The sequence below is a fragment of the Rattus rattus genome, chromosome 2, assembly GCF_011064425.1.
Source record: "Rattus rattus isolate New Zealand chromosome 2, Rrattus_CSIRO_v1, whole genome shotgun sequence".
Classification (NCBI taxonomy): Eukaryota; Metazoa; Chordata; class Mammalia; order Rodentia; family Muridae; genus Rattus; species Rattus rattus.
This window is the reverse complement of record NC_046155.1, coordinates 166,255,931-166,278,446: the sequence shown is the minus strand read 5'-3', so window position 1 is coordinate 166,278,446 and position 22,516 is coordinate 166,255,931. Positions and strand designations below refer to the sequence as shown.

Here is a 22,516-nt window from a genome sequence, read left to right as displayed (position 1 = left end):
TTCTATTTATGCTCTCTCCAAACATGACGTGTCCTCCACGGGTCTTACCTCAGCAAACTCCACGTGCGTCTGTATTAGCTGATGTATCCAGAAACTTCCATTTCCTGCTGCCAATTAGTTCAAGTCTACAGAAGGGGCAAGAAGCGGTCAGAGCGGCACCAGAAGTTTTACCGTGCATTTCTTTCTATGAAGTCATGAAAAAATCTGACCATTAAAGAATGGCAGGGTGGACCAATACCATCCAGGGTCGTCCACCATGTTGGATTCTTCTTAACATCACGTGTCCTTTCACCCGTGTGCCTCGGCAAAACATCATTTGACATAATTGACTTTCCAATGAAACCAGAAGTTTCCACTTCCTGTCCCCCTTTCTGTTTAAGAATTTTCATTTCCTCTAACATTAATAATCTATACACAATAGAAGTCATTATAAGAGGGTTGGGGATTTAGCTCAGTGGTAGAGCGCTTGCCTAGCAAGCGCAAGGCCCTGGGTTCGGTCCCCAGCTTCGAAAAAAAAAAGGAAAAAAAAAAAAAAAAAAGAAGTCATTATAAGAACCATCACATTTTTTTAAAAAATGGCTTATGTACAACATAGTCAAACAACAGTGCAAAAAAATAACCTTAAATTTCTATCAATATACAATAATTCTTAAAACTTTATTTTTCTATCAATATGCAATAATTAAAAAAACATTAAATTTCTATCTATATACAATAATTAAACAAAATTACTTTAAATTTTTCTTAACCCCTTGTTGCATGTAATATTAAAAAAATAGTCCACACTATCGCCAGCTACACTCTAGTAACGTTTCCCCTCCCCTATTGGGAGCTGCAAGCTGCAGTCTTCCCTTTTTTGGTTCTCCTGCCTCTGAACTGCTGCATCTTCCCAGCCATCCGCCCCCTGCGGCTAACTGTCACAAATCCCTGTAATCCAGAGAAATCAAAACTCTAGAGGCTTGCAATTTATCAGTCAGATTTGTATCAGTGAATTCTCAACCCACAAAACACCCACACAATGAACTCAGAGCCAAATGATATTGATACAAGCTGCCCACCTAGACTGGACAAATTGCCCTGTACTATCTATCCCTTCTATGATATTCATAGCTACCTGTGGCTATTAAATGCCACGTGGATCTGGTTCTTCCACTTCCTCCATCTTCTCTGGCCTACTTTCCTCTCTGTCCCCTGTCCTCTGTCTCTGAAACTCTCAGCTCCGCCTTCCTTTTTCATTGCCCAATCACAGACTCTAGTCTTATATTATAGCTGCCCTCACCTGCATATTGACAGCAATCTATAATCCCCATTATAACCAATAGCAACGTTCCACCTTAGATGATAACAACCATAACACATCAAGCAACCAAACCCCCAACTTAAGGGATTGGGACAATAGTCTTCTCATATTTATTTGCTTCCTGCTGAATTGGGGAGAATTCCTGTTTGGGGGCCCCTAAGGAAAAAATGGTTAGTCTGAAAAAAGCTCTATCTATAGCATTTATTGCCCAGCCTTTGTGTTTGTCCAGTTCTGTATTGTCTGTCCAGTCTCTGGGTTTCAGGGTCTAATATGGCTCTATTCACAGCTGAACCTGACATCTGTAAGAATTGTACAATGGCTTCTCCAAAAACCTGCATTCTTTTAGTAAATGTGGTGGAGTCCCCTCCCACTCCCACCCCAGGACCCTCAACCATACACCAGGCTCTTAAAGCAGCAACACGACATTGTTCAATTACGCCATCATCAGATTAGATTTGTTCTTGTAAGTCAGCATAAGACCCTTCGCCAAGCAGCTGCTCTCTTGTAACATTTATTCCCCTTGCTACATTTTGTTACCCTAGTTTTGCCGCTTTGTGCCTCCACCATGACAGCCATTGTAATTGTGTCCAGCTTCTAGCACAGCTGACACCAATCCCTTCCGATCCTGTGGGATAACCCTATGCTGTTTATTTAGCACTCAGCACTTATTCAACCTTTCTTTAACAAAAGGAGAGTGTAAGCTATATCATATAACAACCTCTGTGAACTGCTTTAGATCTAGCATTTCTATCGGATGCCAGGTCAACTCATGATAGACAGGAGCACAATCATTAGCAGGTACACGCCACACAAAGACTGGGAAAACTGAAGGTCCAAGCAAATCCTCTGGTGGAGCCCTTGGCTGAACCCTATCCCACTACCTTCCCAGTCTCCTGCTCTTCCTGGTCCCTAGTTTTGTGGCAGTGCACTGGGCTCCTGGCAGGGAAAGTGCATGGAGCCAGGCCAGGGCAGCAGTTGATCTTCCAGCCTAGTTTGCTTCCAGCTTTCATTGTGCAGAAATTCCCATTCTCATTCACCAAGCCTGAACTATTTTCTCTTCCCATTAGCCCTTTGTTTGCCAAGCACTTCTACCTCTATCAGCAAACTCTCTGAGTGCATAGCCAACTCTGCCATCTTCTCTAACAGAAGAGGACTGTTGGATTTCTCCTTAACGTTTTCCAAAATAGTATCCATGAAAACAATAAGGCAAAACCAAAAACCAAACCTCCTTCTGGGAGCAAGGCAGGAGACCACCCAGCAGCAGGAGCAGCCATTTTACCAATTTCCTTAAGAAACATTGCTAACCCCTCATAATCTACCATTTCCTCTACATTAGAAGCAGGGTTACCCATTGTGCCTAAGCCATGTTGGGCACCACCTGTTGGGTCCATTTAAAAAATACCCAATTTTTAATAACCGCTCTTCTAACCCATCACCCACCAGAGGTAGTAGAAAAGAAATGTTATTTGGATATGGGGGAAGTGGACCTGTTTAGAAATAGTTTTTTGAGCAGATCTAATCTGCTCCATCAGGATATATCTTAGCAGTCCAGGTCAGTAGTGTCAGAATAGCAAACACATATCAGGAGCTTTGGCACAACCCAGCAGAAAGAGCCAAGCCTCAGCCAAATCCGCACAAGTCAGCAGGAGCCACCAGGACCAGCAGAGACGCTAGAAGCTCTCTGCCATGCTGCTCTCGATGAAGTGAAGATCAGCAAAGCCTCAAGGCCAGTGAAGTGTTGCAAAGCCAGCGATGCAAGCCCCTCTCACAGTCCATTGAGCCCTATTCATACTTCCTCCACACATCACATGTCCTCCCACAGGTCTTGCCTCAGCAAAACACCTCACGGGTCTGTCTTAGCAAAAGTCCCAGTGAGTCTGCATCAGCTGACATCACTCTGCCCAAGTCAGAGGAAGTAACAAGAAGCTGCCAGAACACCACCAGAAGTTTGTGTTGCATTTCTACGAAGACCTAAAATGAAAAAAATATATATATATTGGGCCAGGTCCAAAGGCTCTCTCACATTTCCTCTATGCTTAGATTTTCCCAGATGCACCAATTCTTCAATGTACTTTAAGGGGTGAGCCGTGTCTGCAGGACCTTCCATGCTGACAGCGCATGTGACGTTTCTTACCAGCGTGGATTCTCTTCCGTTAAGCAACGATGGAAGCAGACTGAAAGCCTTCCCAAATCCTTTACGTTTGAAATGTTTTTTTACTAGTATGAATTTCCTGGTGTTGTGTAAGATGATGTGCCCTCCCACCCCCGGAAGCTGTCAAGCATGACAGCTTTTATCACAATTGTGGGATCACACATTTCCTCAGTCTGTAGACGTCACAGGAGCTGTCTGCAGTGACACATCTCCTTTCCAGTCTCGGCAGGAGGGGAAATTCTTATGAAAGAGATTGATTGGAGGGCCTGGGATATGGAGGGAGAAATCTAGAATGGATGCCTCTGCTTCTGGGAGTGGGCAGTAGAGAATTGGACAACGGGCAGGGCTTATATAGGATATCTGAGGGGGTGGAGCTTATCAGGGCAGAGTTTTCCAGAGTGAGGATTGGTGGGATTTCAAGTCCTAAGCTTGGGGAGCTCAGGGATTGGAGGGTTTTCCTGTTCAGGGATTGGTGAGTTTATTTTCACTCCCTTTTCCCTGAATGATCCCATGGGCTGGGGTGGGAAGTCCCTCCTGGTTGCAGGCTTTGGCTGAGGTTCCATCTCTATGGATCTGCTCCGGGAGGCTGGGGAGGAGATCCTGCCACTGTGGACAGCTCCTGTAGTATTTCTCCAGGGCTGTAGGCTGAGACAGGAAAAGAGGTGTCACCACCATGGACAGCTCCTGGAGGCTGAGGAAGCTGGATCTCACCTCCAAAGAACTATTTCTAAACAGATTCACTTCCCCCATATCCTAATAACTTTTCTCTTCCACTACCTCTGCTGAGGTGTGGGCTAAAGGAGAGGTTGAAATTATTAATATTTCAACGATTATTAAAATAGGCTGCAAAATATTTACACCTACAACCCCATCGGGGGTCGAATGACCCTTTCACAGATGTTGCCTAAGAATGTTTGAAAATACAGACGTTTACTTTAAGATTCATAACAAGGTTAAATGTAAAAGTCATTTTATGGTTGGAGATCACCACCATGTGAGGAAGTGTATTAAAGGGTTACAACATTAGGAAGGTTTGAGAACCACTATTCTAAAATGTTGAGAGTCTGAGGCCTCTGGTATACAGTGAGATCCCATCTCAAACAACAATAAAACAAACAAACAAAAAACAAAAACAAAAAACGAACTGGCTTTAGAGGCTTGATTAGTTCCTCAGCAAATACTTAGGTTTGTTTTGTTTTTCCAAGACAGTTTCTCTGTGAGCTTTGGCATTCTGGAACTCACTATGTAGACACAGAGACCCACCTGCCTCTGCCTCTGCCTCCTGGGGGCTGGGATTAAAGGCATGTGCCACCAACTGGTGGTAGGCTTTATCTCTTAATGGCAGCCAGCTGCTCTAGTGTCCCCAGAGAGGTAGCTTCAGCCTTACACCCCCAACCCCTCATCACAACACTGCCTTCTGGGAACCCTAGTCATCAGCTAAGAGTGCCTATTGCTTCTTCAGAGGATCTGAATTCAGTGAACGAAAAACGGGACTGAAACTGTGTTGTGGAATTTGTGACCCCTGGGAAAGACGCAATCCAATTATAATTAAAAGATTTATTGATTACAGGCTAATCTCTGAGCCAAACTTGAGATCGCCTTGAGGAAAGAGTAAAGGGTCAGGATTTTATAAGGGGGAAAAGCCACACACAAGTAAAAACTTCCGTTCTACCAAGTTAAGTGATTAAGGCAAGTCAGAACAGTCTTTGGGTACCGGCGTAAGCAAGTTACAGAAAGTAAAAAAGAAAAAGAAAAGCAGTATCACTGAGTCAGGGTTAACGAGAACTTATCTGCTAGGGACTGGAGTCAGAGACAACTGGTTGGTGGGTACAAGATGGATGCACAGTATAAAATGGAACTTCTTTAGCCATAACAACTGGATGCTGTGTTCAGGTTTACACACCACTCTGAGACTTGTACGGAACTGATACTTGATTTCAAAGACCATCAACACCAACACCAACAACACCAACACCAACACCAACACCGCCTGCCCCCACTGTTAAAAATGTTGTCTTCTTGCTGAAGAACTTCTAGGAATCAGCTTGTGACTTCCCTCTCACAGACCTTTGAGTGTCAGCCCCGAGTAGTCTGAGGAGAAAGAGTGGTGAAAACAGCAAGGAACCTAGGTGGGTCATTGATAGGTGGAATTACACAGTCCAAGCAAAGTAAGGGACCTGCATCTCACAGCCTGTGATGCCACGCACAGCCATATAGTCGCCAGACGCAGCTTCTCACTGTGCTTCCTATTCAGGAGAAATATTCCAGCCCTTCCAGACACAGCCCTCTTCCCCAACATCCGCTGTCTCTCCCTCTTTCCTCTGTCTCTGTCTCTGTCTCTCTTTCTCTCCCCCATCTCTCTCTCTCAACACCTGCTGTCTCTCCCTCCTCTCCCTCTCCCCCTCCCTTCCCCCTGCCCCTCCCCTCCCCCTCTTTCAACCCCTTCTCCCCCCTTCAAGCACACACGCATGCACGTAAGCGCGCTCCCACACATTCCTTCACACGGATACACAATGCAATCTTCACAAACGCAGAGGCCTCACATTCCAGTAACAACTAGCGGCTCCTCTATGTCCAAATCAGGAGCTCGAAATTCGAGACGTTTGTCTAGAGTCCTCCTCCACTGCCCTTGGACTTTGGCTGAATTCATTTTGCGAAGCACTGAGACCCCTGTTGGGGAGGGGTGGTATTTGTGGACTGGGACTGGACTGTAAATTGCCTGCACCCGTTGTTTTCTGGGAAATGTAGTTCAAAGCGAGGGTTCCAAGCCGCCGTGACTTGTGGGAAGAATAAGCAAGAGGCCCAAATCCTCCTTCGCGTAACACCTGCCACAATATCTACTCTAAGCCGGTTCACGGAGAATTCCTCTGGGGTAGATGTCTAGAAAGGGTCCAAGGAGGTCCCGAAAAGACCATGAACCTAGAAATCGAAAAAGCAGAATCTGGATTTCAGGCTGCCGGTGAACCCCCCCCTCCCTCCCTCTGTCTTTCCCCCACCCCCGGGAGACAGGGTTTCTCTGTGTAGTTTTGGCATCCTGAAACTCTCTCTGTAGACCAGGCTGATTTCAAACTCACGGAGATCTGCCTGTCTCTGCCTTCCGACTGCTGGAATTAAAGGTGTGCACCACCAACTGCGGGCTACATCTTATCTCTTAATGACAGAATAGCTGCTCTAGTGTCCCCGGAGGTAGCTTCAGCCTTTTACATGGTAGTCAAGTATTATACGGCTGTGTGCATCCCTAGCCAAAAGTACTGCTCTTTTCCTGGGGCTGGAGGAATGAGACACAATTACCTGTCATTTTAATTTAACTATTACACGAGACGTCCAAATGCATATGTAGGACTGCTAGTAAGAGGTACAGCGATTAAAATATTTAAAGGTCATTATTTTTAGATATGATTTGAATTAGATATTATATTAATAGAACAGTCCCCGTTTCAAATTTTATGGTGGATGTCTGGCATACACACCTGTAGTACCAGGCATACACACCTGTAGTACAATGGGAAGATTGAGGTAGAAATATGGAAACAGGGGTTGGGGATTTGGCTCAGTGGTAGAGCGCTTGCCTACAGGCCCTGGGTTCGGTCCCCAGCTCCGGAAAAAAAGAAAAAAAAAAGAAAGATGGAAACATTAAGGATTGCCTAGGCAACAAATCTTGCCTCAAAAAGCAATAGGAAAAATTAAAAAGTAAAATATCACAAGTCCATTGGAAAACATAAATTTATGAATTCAAGACTTACTGCTAGATATGATGGCTCAGGTCTGTAATCCCAGGAGGCTGAGACAATTAGTCCAAGTTCCAGGTAAGAGCTTGTCTCAAAAACAAACAAACAAACAGCAAAGTCATCGTAGCATGGTGGCATGTCCCTTTAATTCCAGCACTTGGAATGCCAAAGCAGGAGGATCTCTATGAGTAAGAGGCCAGCCTGATCTACATAGCAATCAAGCTCCAGGCCAGACCACCAGCCAAGTCTACCTAATAAGACTCGCTTCTGCAACAACGAAATCAACCAACAATAACCAAGACTTGTGGCACGGTGATGCATACTTTTATCATAGCAAACAAGAGGCAGAGACATTGGGATCTCAGGGTTTGAGGCCAGTATGATCGACATTGAATTTTCGGTATATTAGTGTGAAAAATTAAAAAAAAAAAAAAAAAAAAAAAAGGCACGCCGTAAAATTTAATCCAACATAAGTGGTCATGATTGGCCCTAACATGAGTGCGTGGAACCGAACAGAACGTGCTCTTAAGCGCTGAACCATCTCCTTTTTTTTTTTTTTTTTTTTGGTTCTTTTTTTTTTTTTTCGAGCTGGGGACCGAACCCAGAGCCTTGCGAACCATCTCCTTTTTGGACACAGGTTCTTAGGTCACTTTGGCTTCAAACTTGATTTGTAACCGAGGCTAGCATTAAAGTGCCTGATTCTCCTGCCTCTACCTCCTGCGTGCTGGATTTACAAACATGCAGTGCTCATCCCAGTCTAAGGCAGCACATTTAAATTAGTGGCTATCAAGTGTAAGTAGATTAAATGTTCCAGGGAGAGGGGAGGGGATGGGGGCTTTTGGACAGGAAACCGGGAAGGGGAATAACATTTGAAATGTAAGTAAAGAAATATATCTAATAAAAAATTTTAAAAAATAGGGCGATCTTTGCCCTATCCAGTCATCCCCAGTCCTAATGGCCTTGTTTCGTTGCTCCAGGGGCCTTGGGACACCACACTGGAAAAATTCTTACACTTCGACAGTCAAGAGCAGGATGAGTTCTTTACTGAGAACGCTGTCCGTGATGGCTTCTGGGAAATGTAGTCCTAAACTGGGTCATTTTCTTGGGTTCTTGCCTCACTTCTGTAGCTGGAATCAAGATACAACCCACCGTAGAGCCGAAGCTGCTTAAGTTTCAGAGGCTTCAATCACTGGATCCTTGAGAAATTCCCCCTTTAGAAAACTAATCGTACGTTCTCTTGTTCCAGTATTCAACTTCCTCTCTCGGACATTGAAACTCTCCTGAGGACTCTAGAGCAGCACATCCTTCTGGGAAATGTAGTTCACTATAAAAGCTCAGACACATGGCGGAAGTGGCTGGAGAAAGGTTGTTCCGGATCATCTCTGTGCCCTACCCGACCTAACCCGGTACTGTCCTGGTTGGTATTCGCCTGTCTTCCGAGTTCGAAGCCGTGAAGACTCAGTTTATACTTCTGAGGTGAGTCTACCCTTGGTTTTAGGTACTTTGTGTATGGGGCCTTAAGGCCTGTTATTTTTGGTCGCTGGCTGCAGGCTGACTCTAGGGGACCCACCCGGTTTCCGGGATGGGGCTAGAGGTTTAAAGAGGTCTCCTCCTCAGGGACTAAGGCGGCGCGAGTGTGACTGCTTGGGCGAAAAGATTTTTGGAGGATGTGGATTGTACAGGAGGGTGAGAGAGCGTGCGCGAGGTCATCAGAACATGGGTGATAGGTGGTCACCTGATCCTCTAGTCTTCCAACGCAAAGTCGGGAAGGGGGATGGATTAGGGGCAGCGAAATATGTCTACTCCTCCTTTTATGTCAAGTTAACTTGAAAAATTGGAGAGAAAAAAAAAAAAGAAAGCTAAATAGTAGAGACGGTAAGGATTTCTGTGCTCATCAGTTTACCAACCAGCGTGACTTTTAACTGTAGTTAGGAGTTAGATATGTTGACCCACATCTATAAATTCAGCACTATTGAGGACAACCATCGGAACTTAGTGAGTTCCAGGCTCCTGGGAGCCTCATAGTGAAATCCTGTCTCAGAAACGTATGAGTGTGTAGAAATTGTATTTGAAAATACTCAAATTTAGTAGGGAGTCCTACTTTTGTGTCAAACCCTCCGAGTAGGTTAGGAGCCTTGTTTAGGGAACTCTTAGAGAATCTGTAAGTCTCTGTTGACTGCCATTAGAGAAATCAGAATTTGAAGTTCATGATTCTGGGTGATCCACTTGAGGTTCTAAAAAGACAACTTCCTCAGCCCCAGGCTTTTACGTCAGGAAACAGACATAGTGAGCACCCTGCACACTTGTACCCCCATCGTCACCCTGTCCAGATTATAGTTACAAACCTAGTCCTCAGTATGGTGGGTTTAGAAGGTGGGGGCTTTTTGAAGGTAATTATATGGGAGCAGTGTCCTGGCTCCCGGAGCTCCGGTGAGAACGCAGTACAGAAATTCCATCTGTGGACGGGGAAATCGGTTTTCACCAGACACCAAATCTGTCAGTGCCAAAATGGAGATTGCTTTGCCACCACGACTGAGAACTAAATTTGTTGTTTATAAGCTTTGTCTCTGGTACTCTGGTATTTTGTTATAGCAGCTTAAATGGGCTAAAATGGACTCTGATACTGCACCTGCCCAGTTCAGAAACTATTTGAAGATCCTGAAATGTACTTTGTTTTTTTTGTTTTGTTTTTTTTATGGTTTCCAGAGAGATCAAGTTCCTCTTTTTTTTTTTTTTTTTTTTTTTTTAATTTGCTCGAGTAGAGGAATCCACAGAAAAGCCGTTCTTCATGACATGAGGAACACTTTCTACTGTCCCAGTCAAAGAAAGAGTGGGATGAGATAGAGTTGGGGGATGATTAATCCTGGGGTGAGGTGGGGTGGATGTGGAGGTTTTGAAAATTCTTGAGCCTGTTGATGATGGGAATACTGAAGCAGCCTGGAGCCACAGCTTTGATCTTTGGACAGAATTTCATTTTATTTCTTATGTTATTTTTTTGTATTACTGGGCTGAGCCTGAGCCTTTCAATGTCAGGCGAGATTTCTGCTACTGAGCCCCCATGAAAAGCCCTTAGATGTGGAGAGGGATCCCAAGTCAGGAAGAGTCGGCAGAAACAGGGATTTCCTTGTGGTTCATTTGGGAACTCTGGGGAGAAAACTATGTTCTGAGATGCTCACCAAGGTCTCAGCTATCCAAGTCTCCTGAAAGAGCCTAGCCATTGTGGAAATAGAAGCTCCACTCACAGTGGCGGGACAGATGGCTCAATGGTTAGGACCACTGGCTACTCCTCCAGAGTCTGAGTTCAGTTCCTGGCACCCACATAGCTACTCACAGCCATCCATAACTCTAGTTCCAGCAGATACAGTTCTTTCTTTGTGACCTCTCAGGGCACCCGGCATACGCACGGTACTCGGACATACATGCAGGTGAAACACCCTCAAACGTAAAGTAAATCTTTTTCAAAAACAATTCTGAGCATAAACTCTCAGGCAGAAGCTTTATTGGGGGAAGAAAAGGAAATAAAAGGCGCTCGTCTGGAGAGGCTCAAGCGATCTGCAAGGAAAAGAAAAGGAGCAGGTGTTTTCCTGGGTTCTTAAGGGGCCTAGGGCATCAGTTGTGGACGTAGCATGTTTTTAAAAATTAGAGGCTGGTCATGGTGGTGCACACCTTTAATCCTGGCACTCAGGAGGCAGAGACAGGTGGATCTCTGTGAGTTTGAGACTAGCCTGGTCTACATATTTTCAGAATAGCCAGAGCTACACAGTGAGACCCTATTCAAAATTAATTAATTAATTAATTAAAATAGAAATTAAAAAGTTAAAAAAAAAAAAACAGGAGGAAACAAAAATAAAGGAGCCAGGTGTATAGTACATTTCAAATTCCAGTACTTGGGAGGCAGAGGCAAGTGGATCTTTGACTAGGAGACTAGCCTGGTGTACTTAGTGGGACCCCATCTTTAAAAAAAGAAAAATCTCCTTATGTTTGTAAGAAGGTTTTGCCATGTATGCTTACAGATGCACGACAAGTTTGTCCCTTGGAACATTAATCCTGTAGCTGGTGGGTTATCCCCTTGTGGTAAGGGAATATCAAAAGGTATATTCCTCACCCTATTAATGAGGTAGGATTAATGGGTGGGTCACAGGCCTTACAAACTGAAGGAACGAGGGTCTGTCTTAGTCCCTGTGAGTATCTCTCGGGAATATTTCAGTTGTCATTATTGTTGTTTGTTAGTTTCTGAGGTAGAGTCTCACTGTGTAGCAGCCCTGGCTAGCCCGGAACTCTCTGTGTGTAGACCGTGCTGGCCTTGAACTCACAGAGCTCTCCCACAGACTTTCCTACCACATGAAGAGCAAATGCACCTTAACATTCATCTGTCAGCGCAGTCTGAGGGCATGGGAAAACAGGTCCTGGGATGCTTGACCTAGTCTCTCCCAAAGCCATCTTCCTTCTTCAGTTCTGCAGTTTTCCCAAAGTGCCTGGAAGACCAGAGAAGCATGGCCGTTGTGGATGTCAACACCGTGTTCAAGGTGAGGTGAAATTTCTCCTGTCAGCTATCTTCTGGTTCCTGAAATGGAATTGTAGCCACATTGTCATGGTAACCATGAAAGGTTTGAGCTTCACCAGCTTAATTCTTTCTCCAGTATATGTGAACTGTAAGGGACTGTCTGGGTTTGTTTTTCTTTTCTTTTCTTTTCTTTTCTTTCTTTCTTTCTTACTTTCTTTTTCTTTCATAATTTTTTATTTTATTTTATGTGCATTCGTATGTGGGTGTCAGATCCCCCAGAACTAGAGTTATAGACAGTTGTGAGCTGCCAATGTGGGCACTGGGAATCGAACCTGGAGCCTTTGGAAGAACAACCAGTGCTCTTAACCACTGAGCCATCTCTCCAGCTCTTTTTTTTTTTTTTTTTTTTTTTTTTTTAATTCAAGTACTTCCAGGCCATATAAGGAACCCCAGTGCTTATCTGTTCATGAATTTATTTTCCTATTCCTCTGTTTCCTCATCTGAAAGTGGAGGAAATAATAGCATTTCCTTTAATTAGTTTTGACTAAATTGATACATGTAACATGTTGAGGGCCAGCTTCTTTCAACGTATCAGGGTCTGAAGAGGAGGGGTAGAGTTGGCCGAACACATGAATAGTTCAGACAGGTTCTCTTACTTTATTTTTGGTGGGGTCTAGGAGTCACCCCATAAACCACACAAACACTGATCTCAGTCAGACAGGGATGGTTTATTGAATGCACACCCTAAGACTGACCAATCAAGCCCGTTGCTCAGAATTCAGGGGCTGAGGCTGCAACGCCAAACACTTTTCTGTGTCCATTTATAAAGGCTAAAGCTGCAAAAACCACAATGAACTCATACACAGGTGCTGGAAGGGCTGCCCAGTGGTTAGCCCTGACTCAAACCAATTTATGCTTAACAGTTCACAATGACCTTTAATTTGATGAGTCCAAAGTGAAGCTTGTAGTTGAAGAATTTATTAAAATTAACAAACCTCATAATCTACAGAACCTAACAGGATAGATGGTCAGCATGTCCCTGCTCTGAGTCAAGTTACTTTTCTGTGTCAGTGACTGGCGGGCGTGTTAAAGCAGCAAGATGAAATAGCTGGGGGGTGTGAAACAAAATGGCTGCAGCTATGCTAAGGGGGCAGACCTCAAAAGGTATCCTTCTGAGCTTATATCCCCAGCAAAATCTTTCAGGAAATGCATAGGCTACAATGTGGCTACATTCTGTTTTTCTTCAAGTGAATAATTACAAAGAGTACAAGGAAAAGGCCAGCATGTTCCCCAATACTTTTACATGGTTAAACATTTTAGTATTGCGGGTGAAAACCAATTGATCCCTAGGACCCACATGCATTCCTGTCTAAGCAGCTTGTTACAGATTAACAGGGTAAGCAGGCAAGAGAGCCTCATCCAGTGCTCTTAAGGCAGGCCGCACTTTCATGGTTACACAGAAAGGCTCGATCACTTTTATTATTTATCTTTGGATCGAACATTTTATTATGTGTCTCAGAAAGTAATCTTATATAAAAATCTTAATCATAAATCTAAACTTTTATATAAAAAAAAGTCATTCCACTTTAATTCTTTTCAAGCCTTCAGGATGTATACCTACTCACTAAATTTGTTATGAAAGCATAGAATCAGAAAGCCGAGGGCATAAACGGCTATAAGAAGTTAATCATGGCCCTTAATCAGGACCCAGCTTTATCAAGAACGTCTCACCAGCTAGTTATTACCAGGCTGCCATCGTTGCTGTTCCCTGACCTCACGGAGTCCCTCGCTCAACTTTCAAAAATGAACCTTTCTGAACTTTAAATTCTTGCCCAAGATTTTCTGAATCAAAGCCACTAACAAAAACATCTTAACCTAACTTTACTAACAATATACATCTCCAAATTATTTCCAGGGGTTATGGTCATTACTAACTATCTATCTACTTCCCTCGGAGGTCTTTTCTTTTTTCTTTTTTCTTTTTTTTTTTTTCGGAGCTGGGGACCGAACCCAGGGCCTTGCACTTGCTAGGCAAGCGTTCTACCACTGAGCTAAATCCCCAACCCCTCTGAGGTCTTTTCTAAGGGAGGTAGTTGAGTCTTTAATCTGCTCCAGCAGCAATGCTTGGGAAAGATGAAGCACTGTTATCGTAAGTGCCAGTGACACTGGGTAGGGAGGGACTGAAGAGTTTTCATACAACCCATAGGATTTGAGGGCCACTCAGTAACAGCATGAGGCACACCCAGCATGGTTATGCCAGCCAGTGGGTCATCCTCTCTGAGTTCTAAAGTTGCTTGCTCTTCTTCTCACTGTAAATCCAAGGCCACTCCATGCCACCTTGTAAGTTCCAAGCTCACTACATGAGCCATGTCTCAAAAAACAACAACAACAACAACAAGATTCCACAAAGAAAAATGTTGGTAGATACTTGCAAATAAAGAAAAATGCTGTTGCTTTTAAATTCTCAGGTCTTTACATTTTATTTTGCTCAATCATTTAATTGTGCAGAGTCTTATTACATCTGCAGCTTGCTGTGTAGATTACTCTGGCCTTGAATCCATAGCGATCTGCCTGCTTCTGCCTCAGCAAAGGCTGAGATTAAAGCCTGGCTGTTTATTAGGTTATGAGTCATAACTCAGGCTAGCTTTGAACTCAGATTAGAGCCAAAGATGGACGTGAACTCAGGATCTTTCTGCTCTCACCTCGTTTATTGGTTGCACATCCTTTGATCACCCCTCCTCCGAGAACAGACGTATAATCTTCTTTTTCATGATTCCCATCAGAAACCCTGTCCTTTTTTTTTTTTCTGTTCTGCTCAATAACTTTCCACCTAGAAAACCAAGTGCTTTAAAAAAAAAAAAAAAGATATTTTTATTATTTTAAAGTATGTGTGTGTGTGAGTCTGTATGTGGGTACGCACGTGTGAGAGAGGGTGCCTGGATTGCAGAGGAGTTCTGTCTCTCTGGAGCTGGAGTTACATGTGGTTGTGAGGCACCTGACATGGTTGCTGGGAATAGAGACACCAAAACTGTTGACCTGTGGTGCCTACACCCCTATGGTGTTCCGCTTTGGAAGGAAGGAGATAGCCTCGGCAGACATTGCTGGCGTTGTCTTGAGCGGTCCTCACGCCTGCTTGCAGAGGTCTGCTGGTAGCCCAGTGCAGAGGGGACAGATGCAAAGGGGGCAGGGACTCAGCTGTTCCGCTTACTTCAGTTCTCTTAAGGACACAGTGCTGTTTGATTTCCTAAATGCCTTCTGTGTCTCTTCTGCCCGGGAGTATGCCCATAGCTATTTTGTGTCTCTTCTCCCCTGGAGTATGCCCATGGCTATTTTGTGTCTCTTCTCCCCAGGTATGCCCATGGCTACTTTGTGTCTCCCTATTACTATTTTAACCATAACCCAAATGCTTCCACTGGAGCGTGTCAAGTTCGGAACAGGTGGCCTCTGCAAGAATGGCTCCATCCTTCCGGGCAGCTGATGTAATTATACTGAGACAATTACATTCCCTAGCTCTGGGCCTCTCGAAGGGCCCCAGTGCAGTGCTGGATGCCTCTTACCCTCAACTGCAGTACCTCATGGGGGGTGGGGGGAGGTGTTGAGTTTGTTCTCTTTTTTCCTCCTTGAGATAGGGTGTCATTGTGTAGCCTGGGCATCCTGGTTAGTGTTTATGCCAATTTGGCACAAACTAGACTGATCCGAAAGGAGGGAACCTCAGTTGAGGAAATGCCTCCATAAGGTTAGAATGTAGGCAGGCCAGCGGGGCATTCTTTTAATGATCAATGGCGAAGGGCCCAGCCCTTTGCGGGTGGGGCCATCCCTGGGGCTGGTGGTCCTGGGTTCTATAAGACAGCAGGCTGAGCAAGCCATGGGAAGCAAGCCAGTAAGCATCGGCCCTCCGTGGGGTCTGTATCACAGCTCCTGCCCTGGCTTCCCCCAGTGATGGACAGGTACCTGGAAGCCATCAGGAATACACACCTTCCCCCCAAAATGCTTTGGCTTTGATGTTTCATCACAGTCATGTGTAACACGGCTATTTTCGAACAGTAACCAGTTCTCTTAACTCCCTGCCAGCCCTCCTCCCAGTTTCCAGCCCAGCCCCTTCCGCTGTTTCTCCAGCCGTTCCTCCCTCAGTTCCAAACAGTGCTCTTCGACCGTCTCTCCTCCCGGTTTCCCCAGTACTAGCAGCTCCAAACTGTAACAGCCGTTCCAGCCTCTCTGCTCAGCTCAGTCTCCTAACATTTTCTCCACTAACTCTTCTCTTCTCACTCTGCCAGCCCCATTCCTTTTTTCTATGCCTCAGATGGATTTTTTTTTTTTTTTTTTTTCTTTTTTTTCAGAGCTGGGGACCGAACCAGGGCCTTGCGCTTCCTAGGCAAGCGCTCTACCACTGAGCTAAATCCCCAACCATGGATTTTTTTTATAACCTACCCTGTTCCCACAAATCTGAGAGTCAACCAAGCCTAAAGGTCATAAGGTCAAGCAGTTTTAACAACTAAGAGTTCTTTTTTTAAAATTGTATTTACTTAGAAGCATTCAGAATGTCAACAAAAACAGCTGCATTTTTTTTCTTTTGCAATTACAGAGTGGTATTCAGTTAACATAACAATTATCTTCATAGAAGCTGCATTAGACACAACTGAAGATGAAAAATAAAAAAAACCCAAAAATAAAACCAAAATTAAAAAACAAAACCCAAACTCCTGTCCCCATACATAACTAATTTGTGCTGTGCAGCAACAAGAACCTGCTTTAATTTCCATGCCAGTTTCCACCCCCAGACTGTACCAGGCAAGGTTAGTGGCTATGGAAGACACCACCAGGACAGGGCTAGCTAAAGACACACTCGGTAGTGTGTTAACTGTACATGAAAAGACACCGTGCAGCTTACAAACAAATCTGACACAGCATTACATTTCAATTATTTTCTTTAAAAGATGTGTGTTGTGAACAGGGGTTGAATGCTTTATACACAAGAAAAAAACTGTGCTAGAACCAACTTTTCTTCATCATCTTCCTCCTCTTGCTCCTCCTCTCCATCCTCCTCCTCATCTTCCTCTTCTTTTTCCTGCTCTCCTCAGCCTTGACCACCCCCCTTTTGCTGCATCAGGCTCTCCTTCAGCTCTGTAGGCAGCAATGTCCTTCTCGTACTTCTCCTTCAGCGTGGCGGCCTTCTTCTGGCTAGACTGGAGTGATTCTTTGGTTGAATTTCCAAGATGGAGAGAAGCAGCTCTCCTCAAACTTATGAATTTATTCCCAAAGAAGGCAAATTGGGAGAGAGAAGTTTGCCAAGGACAAAGTCTACATTTGTGTCATCCTGGTGGGAGCCTAGAGACAGGCTTAATTCTCCCAGCCATGATGTGAGACAGCATGTAGACTGTGTGGCCAACAAAGGACGCTTGACTATGCCCTTTCCTCTGGAGTTTTTGTTGTGAGTACCTGCTCAGCCACATCTCATCTATGTTACTGACTCTGCGGCCTCCTAGAAGTCAAGCTGGGACAGGCCAAGGTGTCAGGCATACAGTAAAAAACAACAAAAAACAAAACCCCAAAAACCGCACCTCATCAGACTGGACACTCCAGGGCTCCGGTTTCTCAGGGGCCCAAGGCTGCTGCTTTGAAATGCTCAGTTTCCCTGCTTTGGAAAGGGATATATATGCCTTGTGCTGGCACCCCTGAAAAAGGAGTTTTAACATTTCCCTGAAGTTACCCTCTTCCCGGTAGTGTGTGTTACCTAACGCTTTCATTTCAGGAGTTGGTGGTGTTCAGGGATGTGGCTGTTGAGTTCGGTAAGGAGGAATGGGAGTGCCTGGGCCCTGAGCAGAGGTCGCTATACAGAGACGTGATGCTGGAGAACTACAGCCACTTTGTGTCCCTGGGTAAGTCCGTCCCTCTGTACCTCATAGTTGAGAAAATGGTTTCCGTAAGGGCTACGGCTGAAGACCTGTGGGAGCTAAGTCCACCACATGCAGCCTGGAACTATTGAGCCTTCTCTCCATCCCTACAGCTGTTGCCCCACAGCGGCTGCCCCACAGCTGCACAACCGATAAACAGCTGCCTTTGAAGTCCTTTGCTACGCTTCGATACATACTCTCTCAAGCAGAAACTTTCCTGCTTCTTTTAATTTTCATCAAGCAACAATATTTACTAAGGTGTTGCTAAATGGTGGCTCCCTGATTCAGTCAATCATTCATTCATTCATTCATTCATTCATTCATTCGTTCATTTAAAATGGCAGTCATTCTGAGGATCTGCGATTTGCTTTAGGTTCAATTAGCTCTGTAATGAATGCCTTTTGCTATTGTGCCTTGTCTCTCTCTATTTACGTTCTCTTTCTTCGAGTAGGACTTGCCATTTCTAAGCCATCAGTAATTTCACTACTGGAGCAAGGCAAAGAACCCTGGAGAGTGGAGCAAGCCGGGTGGTATCCAGGTGAGGAGCGATGCTTGCACAGGGTGCACAGATAAACATGTGACAAAACTCTGATGCATGTTAAAGATGAGAAAACGCACATCACTTTGTTTGTTTCTGATCTTTCGTGTCTTCTAGCGCTAATGGACTTACTTTCTTTCAGATTTGCTGTCTGTAAATGAAGCTAAGAATTTGTCTCTGAAGCATGGCATCTTTGGGAAGGAATCATTAAAATGGAAAGTAACAGAAAGAGTTGGGAGTTCCTGCCTCGAGGAATCTCGTTTTGGAGATGATTGGAAATGCAGGGGGCTCCTTGAAACAAAACTGGAATCTCCAGATGAATATTTACAAGGAGTGGCAGCCCCGTTGGAAAAAACGTCGACCGAATTCATTCAGCCTGCACCCATCGCTCTGAGTGAAATGACTCGCTCTGAAAGGAAGCAGTCTGAGCAGGAAGCAGGTGAAACCATTACTCAGCAAGTACGAATTCCCACCAGCGACAAACTTAATGAAATGTACGAGAGCGCCTTTATCTATTACACAGATGAGATGAAGCGTCAGCAGGCTTTTGCTGGGGACAGATGTGATGAACTAAAGGGATGTAGCAGAGGATTTGCCTATGACTTCCAGCTCGCCCCGTATCAGATCAATAAGAAGCCCTACCAGTGTGAAATCTGTGGTAAGATCTTTGAGAAGCATGCTTACCTTGTTCAGCACAACCGCTTTCACACGGGGGAGAAGCCGTGCGAATGTAAGGAGTGTGGGAAAGCCTTTACCAACTGCTCCCTGCTGGTCCAGCACCAGAGAGTGCACACGGACGAGAAGCCCTATGAGTGCAAGCATTGTGGGAAGGCCTTCCTCTACTTCTCCACGTTTTTTCAGCATCAGAGAACCCACACCAACGAGAAGCCGTACGAGTGCCACAAATGTCAGAAGGCCTTTAACAAGAGCGCCAACCTCACCAGACATCAAAGGATCCACAGCGGCGAGAAACCCTACGAGTGTAACTTGTGCGGAAAGACCTTCACTTGGGCTTCCAACCTGAATGACCACCAAAAGATTCACACCGGTGAAAAGCCTTATGAGTGTAACTACTGCGAAAAGGCCTTTCTCTGTCACTCGGCCTTCATGAAGCACTACAGAACTCACACGAACGAGAAGCCCTATGAGTGCCAGGAGTGTATGAAGGCCTTCAGGCAGAAAGCCCATCTCATCCAACACCAGAGGGTTCACACTGGCGAGAAACCGTACGAATGTAAGGAGTGTGGGAAGGCCTTCGCGTGTCCGTCGTACTTTAACAGACATCAGAGAATTCACACCGGAGAGAGGCCTTATGAATGTAAAGAGTGTGGGAAGGCTTTTATTGATTGTAAAACCCTTATTCTGCACCAGAGGATCCACACTGGCGAGAAGCCCTTCCAGTGCCAGCAGTGCAGCAAGGCCTTTAGGCAGAGGTCCCACCTCACGCAGCATCAGAGAATCCACACCGGCGAGAAGCCCTACGAGTGCAAGGAGTGCGGACAGGCCTTCACTCGGCTCTTACAGGTGAAGAAGCACCAGAGAGTGCACACAGTGGGGGAGATCCTGTGTATTTGAACACTACCCTCTATTTATTGAAAAGCCCCGTTGAGCATCCGCACCAACGTACAGAAGATAAACATTGATAAATCAGAAATATGGGAAAGCCTGTATGTGTCCCCCAACTAAGCAGACTGCTGGGGAGAGCCTTCTGGAAGCGAGGCGTGTGGAACGCCTCTCATACCGTGCTTCACACTGTGTAACTTACACTGTGTTCAGAGTGGGAAACCCTCATCACTCTCCGCCGTTCATCATGGAACAAGAGTCTGTCAGAAGCATCTGATGACTGGACTCTTTTTTTTCTTTATAACCTACTTTTTATTGAGTATTAACTCACATAGGAAAAATAAAAATTAAATTATGAATAGGAATCCTAATTCCTCACCAGTCAGTGGGTTCTATTTAAGGATAGCTATGAAAAGTACCACACAGAGAACAATGGTATGCGTGTTGTTAGTGTAGAAGCCTCACGTGCATCGTTTGCTGACTGTAGTTTACTAAGTTGACCTCAGCCCTGCCTCCGATTGCTGCCTTGTTACCTGGTAGTTCAGTTATTTTGAGGATGGGAAGAGTCAGTAAGCGGGGCCTTTCATGTAGCCTCCACACAGAAGCCACAATCAGGAAGGGTTTGGAATCATCCTCTTTATGACGCTCTCTGTTACTATTTTTGGAACATTCATATCCATTTTATTAATGACATCTGTCAGTGCTTGTCCCATGCCAAAGCTTTCAAAAGGAGTCCCGGAGTGACAGCGATTGAAACAGAACCTGAGCAGATTTCCACTTTGACGTCATTTGAATCAGAAAGTCGACCCTAGCCAGGCCACATGGACTCACTGCTCAAAGCGCCCTCCACAGCAGAGGCACCGTGACTTCCTACTCAGAACAGTCGGATCTGCACAGGACAGGAACTGGAACAAACCTGTAATCTACCACCATCACCATGTGACTGTTGGGTCACATGCAAATGCAGTCTGAAAATACAGCTTTGCTTCAGTGTGGAAGAATGGCGGCTGTACACACTAAAACCAATGCGGTTCATTTGAGTAGATGCTATCAAATATCCCCCACCCCCAAACAAGCAATAAATCTTAGCGTTGACAGCAGAAATACATGTTATGTACAATAAGTGTTAATGAATTTAAAGAAGTTCCTAAAAACCATCAATAAAGTGGATTTTAAAGCCTTTTCCAAACCATAGACTAGATTCCCCAGGCCTTAAGGACACATTTGAAAGACACAAACACAGCAGTCAGTGCTCATGGGAAGTAGAACATTCTTAGAAATATGTTTGTTCAGTTGGCTTTGGTGGGTTTTCAAGACAGGGTCTCTTAAACGTGTGGCAATCCTCCTGCTTCAACCCATTGAGTGCTGGGATTAGAAGCGGGTGCCACCACACTGGCTTGAACTCGGAGATTTGAGCCTGCTCGGCTGGTTCTGTCCTGAGCTTTAACCCCAGCCTCTTTATTCTGAGACAGGGTCTTGCTGAATTGCCTAGGCAGGCCCTGAACTCATGATCCCCTTACATTAGCCTTTCAAATAGCTGGGACTATCGAGCTCCGTCACCAGGTACAGCTAGAAAGTTTTACTGCTATAAAATAGTGTATTCATTATTATATCAGATAAATTTGAAGTGTTTGGCGTAAATTCTGTGGGAATGTATGAATTTTTTTTTGATTGGCTCATAAACCTATAGGAAATTCGAATAAAGCCTGGCTCCTCTTCAAGAAAATAGAAAAATGTGTTGTTACCATATGTGAAGCATGTGGTAGTGTTTATTTGAGATCGGGCCTTATGTGGCCCAGGTTAGCCTCAGTCTCATATCGTTAGCTTCCCAAGTGCCGGTGTATCAGATACCAAGGAAATTTGAAACAGATTATCAACAACGCATTTGCCAATCCGTCCTTTTTACTGAGAAGAAAGGTCACAAACCACCAGAGTATATTGGTTCATGTAATCCCAGCCCAGGGAAGGCAGATGCAGGAAAATTAGAACTGTTCAAGCCCAAAATGGGCCACGTGAGACCCTGCCGTATGCTAGAATACTCAAGAAGGTGTATAAAAACCAGCCAGATTTCAAAAGCAGGCGGCAAGCAAAGGCAGAACATGGACTCTGCCGGCGGTAGAATGGTCGGCATGAATTGTACCAGTAACTCCAGTAACTATTTGGGTGGGCTATTGCCATAGCTGAAAGCGAGTCTTTCCTTATTTAAATGGATACTAGGTTGGCGAGGGACATATCTGGAATCGTATCCCTGGCGAGGCGAAGATAAGATTGCTGTTGCTTCAGATTAGCCCGGGGGCCACAGAGCAGCCCCATCTCAAAAATGGAGAAAGACAAACAGACAATGCTATGGAAAGATTGAAACTGAGGGATGGGGCGAAAAACCCATGCTGTTGAGAGATTAACCAAAAGAATCGCCTGAAACCAGGAAAGGGAATAACAATTGAAATGTAAATAAGAAATACCCAATTTAATAAAGATGGAGAAAAAAAGAATCACCTGAGTTCAAGAAGAAATAACAAAAAATGGCTTACCAAAAAATTAGGGAAAAAAACCATGATGTCCAATGACTCATTAAAAGGATCGGGATATTTTTATTTGTATATTACCAATAGCACAAATGAAAAGCAAAAGTTAATCAAAACTACCAAGGGAAAAGCCGGCTTGGATTTTAACATGCCTGCCATGCAAAATCAGGACAGAACATGTGGACGTAAACGATTGAAAGGTCTAACACGCACATGGCCTCTCCCAAATTTACAAAATAGTCTTTTATATAAGAAATCATTTTCAGGGTTGGGGATTTAGCTCAGCGGTAGAGCGCTTGCCTAGCGAGCGCAAGG

The 22,516-nt window shown here is 44.7% G+C and overlaps 1 protein-coding gene across 1 annotated transcript; it reads left to right on the top strand.

Moving 5' to 3' along the window:
• The first annotated feature begins 16,789 nt into the window (after positions 1-16,789).
• On the top strand, positions 16,790-22,214 carry LOC116892342 (zinc finger protein OZF-like). Its single transcript, XM_032893982.1, has 3 exons — positions 16,790-17,560; positions 18,027-18,113; positions 18,256-22,214. Exons 1-3 carry the CDS (start codon positions 17,527-17,529, stop codon positions 19,686-19,688), a joined length of 1,554 nt encoding a protein of 517 aa, XP_032749873.1. The 5' UTR covers positions 16,790-17,526; the 3' UTR covers positions 19,689-22,214.
• The last annotated feature ends 302 nt before the right edge of the window (positions 22,215-22,516 follow it).

Bases quoted from the DNA above. Each gene is read 5' to 3' on its own strand.
- LOC116892342 (XM_032893982.1), top strand. From the start codon at position 17,527: ATGCTGGAGAACTACAGCCACTTTGTGTCCCTGG. The intron at 17,561-18,026 runs GTAAGTCCGTCC...TTCTTCGAGTAG, and splicing joins CAGCCACTTTGTGTCCCTGG to GACTTGCCATTTCTAAGCCA. The intron at 18,114-18,255 runs GTGAGGAGCGAT...ACTTTCTTTCAG, and splicing joins GCAAGCCGGGTGGTATCCAG to ATTTGCTGTCTGTAAATGAA.